Genomic DNA, 12,906 nt, shown 5'->3' with positions numbered 1-12,906 from the left:
CCGAAGTTATCACGAGTTGCATTGATCGCACTCGTATGGGTGTGAACTCTTCCTTTTGGCTTAGCGCATCCGTTACTACATTGGCCTTCCCCGGATGATAATGAATTTTGCAATCGTAATCCTTTACCATCTCAAGCCACCGTCTTTGCCTCATATTTAACTCCTTCTGATCGAAGAAGTATTTCAAGCTCTTATGATCAGTGAAAATAGTGCACTTCACTCCGTGTAAATAATGCCTCCAAAATTTCAAGGTAAAAACCACTGCTGCCAATTCCAGGTCGTGCGTAGGATATTTCTTTTCATGAATCTTCAATTATCTCGAGGCATAAGCAATCACCCTGCCCTGTTGCATGAGTACACACCCAAGACCTAGGTGTGATGCATCCGAATACACTACCATGTCATCGGTGCCTTCCGGTAAGGTCAACACCGGAGCACTAGTCAACTTTTCTTTGAGCATTTGGAATGCCCTTTCCTGTTCATCACTCCAGACAAAATTTTCGTCCTTACGAGTCAGTTTAGTTAATGGCGACGCTATCTTGGAAAAATCTTGAATGAATCGCTTGTAATACCCCACAAGCCCCAAAAAGCTTCTGATTTCTGATGGGTTTTTCGGAGGATTCATTTTGACACTGCTTCAATTTTAGCCGGATCTACAAGTATTCCATCGGCGCTTATGACATGTCCGAGGAATTGTACCTCTCGAAGCCAAAAGGCGCACTTTGAGAATTTAGCGTAAAGTTTTTCTCGTCTAAGAGTTTCTAACACTTCTTGTAAATGTTGAGCCTGTTCGGCCTCATTCTTCGAGTATACAAGAATATCATCAATGAACACTATTACTGATTTATCCAACATTAGCTTGCAGACCCGGTTCATGAGATCCATGAACGCTGCGGGTGCATTAGTTAGCCCGAAGGACATTACGAGGAACTCGTATTGTCCGTATTGCGTACGAAATGCCGTCTTTGGTACGTCTTCCTCTTTTGCTCTCAACTGATGGTACCCCGACCTCAAGTTGATCTTTGAAAACCAGTTCGTACCTTGTAGTTGGTCGAACAAATTGTCGATTCTCAGAAGCGGGTATCGATTTTTCACCGTGAGTTTGTTCAATTCTCGGTAATCGATACACATGCGCATACTTCCGTCCTTCTTTTTTACAAACAATACCAGCGCTCCGCAAGTGGAGACACTGGGTCGAATAAATCCCATGTCAAGCAGTTCTTGCAATTGCGATAGCAATTCTTGAAGTTCCGACGGTGCTAACCTATATGGGGACTTGGCCACCGGTTTCGCACCTGGGATTAATTTGATCTCGAACTCTACCTCACGTTCGGGTGGTATCCCTGGTAGATCCTCCGGGAATACATCTTCAAATTCCCGTACAACAAGCACTTCTTTAATCTTCAGGAGCTCTTTTTCTGTATCTAGTACGTAGGTAAGACATGTTGAATGAGTTTTCGAGTCTCCATCATCGAGCATATTACGAGGTTGTCATTTTTCTCCCCATAAATGGTGACCCGTTTTCCACTTGGAGATGTTAACTGTATCTCCTTGCTAAAACAAATCACACTGGCGTGGTAACGGGACAACCAATCCAATCTAATCACCACTTGGAATTCTCCCATAGCCATGGGTATCAAGTCGACTAAGTAGTCTTCATCATCAGTGCTCAATTTGCAATTCCGACATATATCACAAACATTAAAAGTTTTGTTATTGCCTACTTCTACCTCTAAGGGCACAGGTAATTTCTTTAACACGAACTATGGGTGCCGAACAATTTCATGTGAAATGAAAGATCTATTCGCACCCGTATCAAACAAAATATGAACATGAATTAAATTTGTGGTAAAAGTACCTGTGACCACATCGGGTTCGACTTTTACTTCAGGTGCGATTATGTTGAAGGATCTTGCCTTCGACTTCGGGATTTCCGGCTTCGTGTCAGTAGCTTCCTTTCTTCCCACCAACTCCAGGCACTCAGACTTCTTGTGACCCGATTGGTAACATTTTTAACATACCGAAACTTTCCCCGGACATATCGAAGCTGCATGTCCCATTTTTCCGCATATCACACACGGTTTGTTTTTGAAGTGACATTCATCCCGATGGGAACGACCACAAACCTTACACCTAGGTGATCCTCCTTTTGTATTTGTCTTCTTTGAGGACTCAGCTGTCTTTGGTTTCTTTACAGGGCTTGGATTTGTGTCAAGCTCCCTCCATTCACCCCTTTCAACTTGTTTCTTCAATTCGATTTCACGTTCTCGTGCAGCATTGATAATCTCCGTGAGATTTTTGTAATTCGAGGGATTCATGAACTCCCGACATTCTGCACTCAACATGTTATGGTAGTGATATACCTTTTTCTCTTCAATTTTTACTAATTCATCGCTGAATTTTAGCTTGTCAAGGAATATACACATGATCTTATCGATTGAACCCCCCTTTTGCCTTAAATGCATGAACTCCTTTATTTTGTTAATCACAGCTCTTAGGATATGATGCTTGAGGAATGGTTCCTTAAATCCTTCCCAGGTCATGGCTCGAGTAGCCTCAACTCGCAGCTCCTTTTTGTGATTATCCCACCAATCCTTTGCTTGGCCTCTCAGTTGGCCCTTTCAGTAATTCACATAATCATTTTGATCGCAATGAGTTCGTTCAAACACCCCTTCAATATCACTTACCCATCTTTGGCAAGCAATTGGATCTACTTCTCCATTGTAGATCGGGGGTTTATAGGCTACGAACTTGTTGTATGAGCATCCCCTCGTTTCCTTGACCGTACCTCTTTCATTAATAAGGTCTTCCTTTAACTCATTGACTCGTTCTTCAATGGTTGTGAGTATTACGGTTTGTAACCTTTCCATAAATCCCGGTAAGTTAGTTTCAAATGCCTTTCCGACCTCTTTGGAAATCTTATCCTTTATCTGCTCGGTGATCAACGGTATCGTGTCATCACCGTCTCCACCCGACATCGTTTATCTGAAACGTTTACAATAAATCGGTAAACATCTCATTTCGATATTCTCACATTCATCTATGAGAATTTGTCTTCTTTATTTGTTTCTAACTCAATATATCTTTTCTACTTCGATTTGGCCAAGTTTATGACTTGCCTAAATCGTTTATACTTAGTGCGTTTTCCGGGTTCGGGTGTATTAACACCCCCTTCCTTGCACTTTAAGTCCTCTTCATTTCTAATATTCTATATAGAATTCATTGTAAGGTTAACTCTTACCGGATATCCTGATCAAGCCTTGAACCGAATACACTTTGTCACTAACCTTGAGCTCTGTTTACCAACTTATAACACCCTTAAACGATAAATTACAATTTCATACAAAATTTGCTTGATTTATAAAGTTTATACAAAAGATATCTTATCATATAAGGGTTTTACAAACAACCTTGATCAAAATATTGAGTTACCAAAGAGTTTTGGGACATTTACTAAACATATGCAAAGTATCATTACATAATTCAGTTAAACAAAAGCAGAAGCTTGATTCTTCTATGTATTCGGTTCTTTAAAGACGGCTTGATCTTCATCCAGGAGTTGATATACACCTAAAGTTGAGGATTATACAAAATATTAGTGTTAGAACACAATAGAAATCTATTAGATTGAATATTGTAATCAAAACAATCAAACAAAATCATTTAGACAAGATCTAGCGTCGACGACGCTGGGTTTGGCATTGTCGACGCCCCCTCGTTTATGGCGTCGACGCCAGAAGTCCGTAGGCAGATGATTAAGACATCGACAAGCCCCAGATCAACAGACCCGGCGTCAGCGACGCTGGGCTTTGCGTCGTCGACGCCCGCTCCTTCATTCATTTTTCTGTTGTGTTGTGTTAATCGTTCGTAAACACTAAAATGCGCATAACTTTCAAACCGTACGCCCTTTTAACCTCCCATTTCTTCCCATGTGATCGTAATTTGATATTCTATCACATGAGCTCAAAATCCAACATCCGGATTAACACCATTTATAAATTATGGCTCTCGGCTTTATAATTATTTACAATTTTATTTTGACTCGTTCATGTTTATTCAATCAAAACTGCTTGTTTGTATTAAAAACTCACATGAACATTATATCCTTAAAAGCTTTCCAATATCCGGAGTTTCAAATCAAGTGATTTACGCATTCGGTAACTAATACTTGTTTCAATCATTTGACCCTTTCAACTATTTGTAGTTGGGTGTTTTTAACACAATTCCCACATGCCGAAATTGTGCATTTATTAGTAGTACTCACCCTAAGAGTCTATAACTCTTTGGTTCGCGCTCCCAAATCCAGGTTTGCGCTTCTTACATAATTGACCCGTTTAAAGTCTAAGATCATGAACTTAGACTAAATAACAAAGCTTCTAGTTAAGTAACCTCACATTTCTTATACTCATTCTGAGTTTCGATATTTACGACCCTCACGTTGCCTTAACGGGATCACCAGTTTAATCAATGACCTCCCATACCCGGGTTTGTCATTTAAGTAAAGGTGCTTCCGTTACTCGGTTTGCACTTATCTTAAATTGATCCGTTTGATCTACTTTTATGAATTTCCTTCATATCAAGTAAACCTAACAAGAAAATTTCCTATTATACTTATCAACACATCAAACAACGAGGAATATAAATGACATTAGTAACGAAGCATTAAGCCACGTACCTAAAAGTTTTTCTTTCACACGCGTGTCCTTTCCCGCTTGGCCACTTGTTGTTTCGCCCGATTTGCCTATAGGGTTTAAATCAAATTTACCCTTTAGAACTCATATCACAAATATTCACACGCTAATTGTTAAACTTAACATTTACGTGATTCTTTCATAATTTCAACAATTCGAGATCATTTAGGCATTTCATCGAGCATCTTGTGGGCAAGATTTTTACACTACGTTTATCAAGTTCAAAACTTTGCTATTAGCTATGTATTCATATTCCTACAAGTCTCTATGTCTAGCATGTATAATCATCATCTAGACTTTATCATTTTAACATCAATTCTTCAGTTTCACTATCTCTATTTAAGTGTTCTTCACTTTCATAACTTCACAAAACATCTAATTTTTACATACCTTATGATCCTCTTGATTTGAGGATCACAATTATAGTTTCATGCATGAATTTGGGCTCCTTATCAAGCTTTAATTTTGACCTTTTGATGAAGATTAGGGTTTCGGTGTTTTCCTCCTTCTCCTGATCACACCAGAGCACACACAAGTGTGTGTTCTGTATTTTAAACTTCTTTTTATTAAACTAAGTTTGTTGTTTGTCTATCTCAGCCCTCTCCTATTTGTATGTACTATAAGGACACTTTTAGTTGCTAGATATTTATCAATTAGCAAATTTTAACCAAGTTAAGTCATATTAGTCCTTATGTATTTAATAGTTACCTATTATGGCAAATATAAATACTATTCATTTAATATTTTTAGGGGTATTACAACATTTCTTTTAATACACTTGATTAGTTATAAGTATCATAAGAATAACCAATTTTGATGATATTGGAAAAAAGGTAAATTTGACATATGCACTGATACTAAGGGGCTGTTTGGCAACTTCTGAATGGTTAAGTGCTAAACGAGCAAGAGGTCCGAACCATTAAGTGCTGAACCAGCAAGAGGTCTGAACCATTAAGAGCTGGTATAATGCTTAACTGTTTAGAGGCAAATGTTTGACCAATTCAGATTATAGGTCTTAATCATCCAGACTCAGTATAACGCTTAACCATTCAGAGGTAAATGTCTGAACCATTCAGACATTTGCTCATGAAACAAACTGTCTGAACCATTAAGTGCTTAACAACTAAGAGGTCTGAACCATTAAGAGCCTCATTAAGAGGTAAACAAACAGCCCTAAGTTTGTTGTTTATCAGTAGCCTTCCCAAGTTCATAACAAAACATGTTGAAAAATAAAATATGCCGGGTCGGTTCTTATACTTAGTACCCGACAAACCCTATAACATAAAAACCCGGAAGCCGACAAAAGAGTTACGCCGACAAGCGTCGCAAACCTTTGGAATTCAACGTTGGTGACTTTGTACTTCTCAAGGTATCCCCTTGGAAGGGTGTAGTTCGATTTGGTAAGAAAGGGAAACTCGTTCATCGCTACGTGGGTCCTTTCAAGATTCTCGAAAGGATTGTAAAGGTAGCGTATCGACTGGACCTACCTCAAGAACTCAACAATGTTCATCCCACCTTCCACATCTCCAACCTAAAGAAATGTCTAGCTGAAGAAGGACTTCAAGTTCCACTCGAAGATCTTTAAATCAACGAGACTCTACACTTTGTGGAGAAACCTGCCGAAATCATGGATCGAGGTGTCAAGCAATTGAGGCGCAATTGAATCCCATTGTTAAGGTACGATGGGAAGGAAAACATGGCGCTGAGTTTACTTGGGAACTCGAAAGTGATATGAAGACTAAGTATCCACATCTGTTCGTTGCATCTTCCTAAATTTCAGGATGAAATTTCCTAAAGAAGGGGAGACTGTAACGCCTCGCTTATTTGTAACTTTCCCTATTTAGCAAGATCATTGTACTTTCCATTTATTGAAACTTGTATTCCTTTGTATTTGTATTTCATTTCATACGTTGTAATCCGAGACTTGAATCATAATGAAAATCCTATCTTTTATATACTTGTGTTAATTCATTATTCATAAATACGTGTCGATTATTCTTATTACATACATACTTAATAACTTTTACATGCAAATTCATGCGTATTCATACTCATTACACATGTAAAATACATTTATACATTCCTTTATTTATGAACAACACTTATACATTGCACTTATACACTTAAACGCTTAAAACCGTCAAATTAAACAAAATTGAACATTGGACTTTTTGGGCCTGGCGCTTTCGTGTGAATGGGCCTGGCCCAATTCGTGCGAAATGCATCCGTCCCAAATACCATCTCCACCCTGTAACTACAAGGCCACTCTTTCACTTCCAAGTGTTTAACACCCGAAAATATCTCTCGAACTAACATTGAGCAGAATCATTTGGAGCTTGTCTCAGTCGTTCTAAGTGAGTCTTGGCTCACAAACAACTATTTTAATTATCTTCCTCTACATTTTCTTCTGTTTTATCAAACCTTTTTACAAGATTCTCCACGAATCTTCACTTGGTTTTCCAGATCTGCCATGGCAACTGGAGGAACTCTTAAATCAGTTGAGGACCAAGTAGAAGGTGGAGTAGATCTTACAAAATCATTTTTAAAACAAACTTTCTGAATCCGAACTCAGCTGGATCTGAGGTTCTTCGAGCTCACAAGCTAAGTCAGTAGCTGTGGATAAATGATTGAGCCAATTCCAGTTGAGAAGGTGATTAGTTCAAACAAAACCGAGCTGATTTACCTAAGAAACAATCACAAACGTTCGAATGACAAGCATAGTCGTCTGAGAGGGACATCTGATGTGCGTGAAGTGTGTTATATTTTAGGTATGTATTTTAAGCCCTTTTACACTTTTTAGCCAAGTTTTAAATTTATAAAACATGATATTTACTAACACTAAACACACATATGGGCAAGTGCACCCATCGTGGACGTAGTATAGTGTTGGTAAGATACCGAGGTCGTCCAAGGACACAAGAGCTTTTAGTACCGGTTTATCCTCAACATCTAATCAAACCAAAATGTTAGAAAAAGATTTTTAAACTAAGAAATTAAAACTAACTAAAGTGCTGAAAATAAAAATAAAAATAAAAACAGATAGACAAGATGAATCACTTGGATCCGACTCGTTTGTTAGTGTAACCTTTGATTATTTTCGCACTTTTGCACTTATTTAAGAGATTATCTTAGTTATTGTAGTAGGCCCCTCTTTTGAAGGCGACGTTACCCTCAACCCAGTAGTTTGAGTCAGCAAGGATACAATCCTAAAGGGTCGGATTATTGAAAGATAATTAATTAAGTTATTAATGCATAATGTGGTAGGCCCCTCTTTTGAAGGTGACGTTACCCTCAGCTAAGTAGTCTGAGTCAGCAGGGATACAGTCCTAAGTAGCTGGGTTAAAGTTTTAATAGTAGTTAACTTATGAGGGGATCAAAGAGTTTGGACCCCCGCCATCCAATACCTTTGGGTATTGAAGGAGGTCCTACTAAATTTGACCCAGGCCCCTTGCAGGATCTCTAAACGCTGAACGATGGCAAGACTCTTACCAAACCGTTCCCTTAACCCCCGACCAGGTAGCCAACATACCTCCATATAGACCGTGGAGATATGAATGGTGAAAATCTTTTATTTTATATAGATAGTAAAATAATGCCAAGACACCACGGACAAATGATAAGGAAGAATCACCTTCAACATAAGAAACTAGTAATTAAAGTCATTAATACAAAACCAATTAAAAAGTGCAAAAGATTAAAAATAAAAAGTATTACACTAAACACTTATCTTCACCAAGTGATGTAAGAGACTTAGGCAAACATGGCCTTTGATTGTCAAGAACTCTTACGATCAATCTTGGATCCCGAGACGACTCACACACTCTATGATGGATAATGGATGATGGTGGTGGATGATGGTGTTATGGTGGTGGTGGGTGGTGGGTGAAGTGTGGGAGAGGTGATGTGCCAAGGGATGAGTTGAAATGTCTCCAAGCACTCCTATTTATAGGCTGAACAGAAGCTCGGGCACGGCCCCGTGTCCATCCTTGTCTCTCTCCTCATTAATTGTAATTCGCAATTACAATAAATGCGCCTGCAGGAGTCTGACCACGCCCCCGTGTCCACTGGGCACGGCCCCGTGGTGGGCAATAGAAGCTTCTAAAGTTTTGTCTTTTCTGCTGCTTCTTGGGCATGGCCCCGTGCTCGTTGAGCACGGGGCGTATTCAGTCTTCTGTTTTCTTGGTTTTGCTTGGGAAGATGCTGTTGAGGGGTCGGGCATTCCACTTTAGCTCCTTTTCTTGTATTTATGTTAGATTTTGCTGTCTTTTTACTTCTTTTGTTAATTTGAGCTCATTTAATCCTGAAAATACAAAAGGAAGACAAAAACACACTTTTGCCAACATTAGTACTAAAAAAGGGTTAGTTTTATGCCACCTTTGATATAGTTTATTTGTTGCATTTTGCGCATATCAAATACCCCCACACTTGAATCTTTGCTTGTCCTCAAGCAAAACTCTTTATAATGTGGCTTTATTCACTCCCAAATGGAATGGGTAGAAGAGAAGGCTTTTTTGGGCTTGTCATAGAGTGTCGGGATTTCCAAGATTCTTTATTGAGGTTTTATTTTTTATTTATTTACAATCCTATTCGGCATGATTTATTAAGAACAGTACTTAAGATAAATTACTTATTATGCACAACGTACCTTTTTAAAATCTTATTTATATACAAGTTCACATACCTCACGGGAGATCACTCAACACTCGGCCGAAGGTGTATTTTTAGTGAATCACTCGAGAGCGGCATGGAACTTACTTCTACCATAAGCTTGCCAAGCAATCAATCCTCCTCCTTTTTAACTATATACCTTTGTAAATATCAAGAGGACTTTATGGGTTTTTTTTGGCTTGGGCTAAAGGTGGGTAGTTGGGTTAGTGGTTAGTAAAAGGGCGAAAGGCGTAACAAACGTCGGTTTGAAAGACTTTTTATTTTTCATATTTTTATTTTATTTCGATGGATTGTTCAAACAAAGAGATTTGATAAACTTTGTTTGTTTGTTTGGCTTCATCGAAATATAAATATATATATATATATATATATATATATATATATATATATATATATATATATATATATATATATATATATATATATATATTTTTTGAAAGTCATAAGAGAACCGAACGTTGTTACTAAAAAAAAAATAAATAGAAAAAAGTTTAGGTGGGTAAAAAAGGGTTGTTTTGGGTTAAGAAATGAAAAGGTTTAGGCTCAAAGGGGTTAACTAGGGGGATTTTGGGTAGGTGGTAAAAAAAAATAATGGTATAGAATGAAAAAGGGTTAGTCCTAATGCCTCCATCATTTACTTACTCGGGTTTAAGTTGGTAAGGACCGGGAATGTATTGTTGTGGCAAGTTCTAGAGTCGTATGAACCAAGCGGCTATTCACACAAGAAACGAAAAATGAGCATTTAGTGTAAAGATATATATATTTGTATGCTCGTTAAAGGCTCAAAACTCACTTTTGTGGGAAAAGGGTTTTTTATGTGATCAAGTATATAATCAAATTTTAACTAAGTTTGTCATGCCTTTTCATAATTTTCTTATGTTGGTTCTTTTTATCACGACGCTATCGGTTGTAAATTTGTAAAAATATAACCTTGTTGAGTCTTGAATTCCCAACTTAAACTTAGACAAGTAAAAAAAACGAAAATTTTTGGAAAAAATTTGGGGTGATTAGCGGTTCCAATAGAGTTTTGTGTAAGGCTTGTTATTAGGACTTGCAAAATTCAAGGTTTTAGCATCCCCCCCCCCCCCACTTAAATTGCACATTGTTCTCAATGTGTCCCAAAAATAAGTTTTTAGGTTGATTGAATGTGTAAAATGGTGTTTAAAGCAAAATTTTATGTTGGGCAGTCTGGACACGACCCCGTGTTGGTTGGACACGGCCCCGTGTTCAGATGCCAGTAATGAAAACTTACAGAAGTTGGACACGGGGGCGTGTTGGCTGGGCACGACCCTGTGTTTGGTAAAAATCTGCAGAAAACTAAACAAACAGCAGGTCTGGAAGGTGGGCACGGGGGCGTGTCGGCTGGACACGACCCCGTGTGGACAGTCTGCAAGGCTGAAAAACAGGTTTCTTTCTCTGGTTTTCCTATCCTGGCTTTAGTAGTACTAATGTTTAGTACTCTAAGCCTTGTTTGTACCTGTTCTAGCAATAAATACCACACCAAACAATACCAAACGTCCTAGATTACCAAGTTAAACATCAAACCATTAAGTTAAAAGTAAAAACAAAAGCAGAAAATAAAAATAAGTTAGGGAAAGTAAATTGTTCAACACTTCGGCACGCAGGCCGGAAATTGTTCAACCTGTGGGCTCACCAATCGTCCACTCCTACTCCTTCTTCACCATCCTAGTCCATGTCTTCATCACTGTCATCACCTCCTCCCCCATGACCCGCCATATACTCCCGGATGTTCCCGATGTCGTCTTGGATATCGGTGATGTTTCTTTCAATGGCCCCGACCCGGTGGTATGTGTTGTTGGCAAGGTTTTAAGTGTTCCTGGTGCACATAAGGTTTTCCTGCAAAAGATCATGTAAACTTTGAAAGTTAGGAAAACCACCCCCTTGTGAGGAGGATTGGCCCGGATCACCATGGGGTTGGTACCGGTACTGGGGAGGTGGAGCGTGAAGGACTAGCGCCTCTTGTGGGTTCCCTGCATGGCCTTGCATCCTCTGAAAGCTTACCGACCCATCTTCCGCCTCATAGATTAGGTTCATAGCACGACAAATGTGCACATCAACCCGTCCCGACCATGGGCTCCTCTGGAAGGACCTAGGGATGTTTGTGAAATGCTTGAAGAGGCGGTACACCCATCCCCTGTAGAAGATAGGTGTTGGTGCATGAGCAAGCCGGTTTAGATGCATGTTCTGGAGTAGGAGGAATGGAACATCGAGGGCTCTTCGGGTGTGAATGCAGTGGAGGACTACCAAATCTCTCAACCCAACAACGCCGCTGCTGTCGTGTCTCTGACTAAGAGAGTAAGTAAGGAGCCTGTGAATGTAGCGATAGAGCGGATCCCTTAGCTTAGTGCTCTTAGTACTGTCGGATTGTAAAACCCATCACCAATCTGAGCCCATGCAGCCTGGCGTTCATTCTCATCAATCTCTCGCATTCCCCCGGTATTTTCCTCATTTCCCGCATCCTCTTCCGTATACAACCCCACTACTGCCCCGAATTGCGCCATTGATATAGAGTATCTTGTTCCTCCACAACGAAATTCAACCGCATTGTTATCAAAAGGGTTGGTTCTTGAATTGAAGGTGAAGGTGCTGTAGAACTCCATGGTGCATTCGTGTACCGATCGGAGTCGAGTGGTCAAAGCAACCCTGAGCGGGCCGGTAACGAGGTTGTTGAAGCGGTCAAGCTGGTTTACCATGAGTAACAGGTCCGTGCATGCTTGCCTTGGGTATTCCTCGGGTCTTGTTTGAAGCGTATCATATCTGGCCCTAGCATCGAGCTCATTAGCGTTGAACCTGGTGAACTTCTTCGACATCTGAAAGAATACACCAAAAGTTAGCACGAAACAGTGGAATTTTCGGAGAAAACTGCAAACAGTGAGCTGGACACGGCCCCGTGCTCAACGGCACGACCCCGTGTCCAGGCTTCTGTTACACAAAAATTGCATTTTTCGTTCCGGTCCTGAAAATCTGAAAATTTTTGGCCAAGTAGGTGCGGTTTCCCCCGAAAATAAAACCCAAAGTGCCTTTTTTCCCAAAACAAACCGTTTACCCCTTCGATTTTATCTTTTTCGGTTCAAAAACAAGGGTTTGGGGTTTTTGTGAGAAATCGGGCAAATCTATCAACAATACAAGTGTATTTACTTCCTATTACACTAATCTAAACTAATGCTAACAGATTATAACAAAAATTTGAGGTTTGATCCGGATGAACTTTAAGAACCCTAGATTTTTTCCCAAATTTTTGATGTTTTAACTACATGCAAGTAACTAATCTAACTACTAATGATGATAGAATCATACCTTGATGTTGTTAGAATGAGAGGAGACGTCGAAAATCTGCGGAAAATCGCCTGGACCAGAGCGTTTTTCGGGGAAACGGGGCGTGTGGAATGAAACTGTTTGTGAAAAAGGGGGTTTTTATCCCGACAGTTGCGCGGACACGGCCCCGTGTCCAGCGGACACGGCCCCGTGCCGAGCAAAGTTTTAAATATATATATATATATATATATATATATATATATATATTGTA

At 39.5% G+C, this 12,906-nt stretch overlaps 1 protein-coding gene across 1 annotated transcript; it reads right to left on the bottom strand.

The window, feature by feature from the left end:
- Positions 1 to 621: 621 nt before the first annotated feature.
- Positions 622 to 2,978, bottom strand: LOC118488234. The gene is made up of 3 exons (XM_035985477.1): positions 2,688 to 2,978; positions 2,127 to 2,618; positions 622 to 1,020 (listed from the first exon to the last, which is right to left on the bottom strand). Exons 1-3 carry the CDS (start codon positions 2,976 to 2,978, stop codon positions 622 to 624), a joined length of 1,182 nt encoding a protein of 393 aa, XP_035841370.1.
- Positions 2,979 to 12,906: the final 9,928 nt, after the last annotated feature.

This window comes from Helianthus annuus, chromosome 16 (assembly GCF_002127325.2).
Source record: "Helianthus annuus cultivar XRQ/B chromosome 16, HanXRQr2.0-SUNRISE, whole genome shotgun sequence".
Taxonomy (NCBI): Eukaryota; Viridiplantae; Streptophyta; class Magnoliopsida; order Asterales; family Asteraceae; genus Helianthus; species Helianthus annuus.
Note: the sequence above shows the minus strand (reverse complement) of the source record. Positions and strands in the feature narration are given on the sequence as shown.

What these genes read in the sequence shown, in the direction of transcription:
- LOC118488234 (XM_035985477.1), bottom strand. Translation starts at nt 2,978, where the DNA reads ATGTCGGGTGGAGACGGTGATGACACGATACCGTTGATCACCGAGCAG. An exon ending in CAATTGCTTGCCAAAGATGG is followed by an intron (nt 2,619 to 2,687) that starts GTAAGTGATATT and finishes AATTACTGAAAG; the next exon opens with GGCCAACTGAGAGGCCAAGC. An exon ending in GAGGATCACCTAGGTGTAAG is followed by an intron (nt 1,021 to 2,126) that starts GTTTGTGGTCGT and finishes TGGTTTTCAAAG; the next exon opens with ATCAACTTGAGGTCGGGGTA.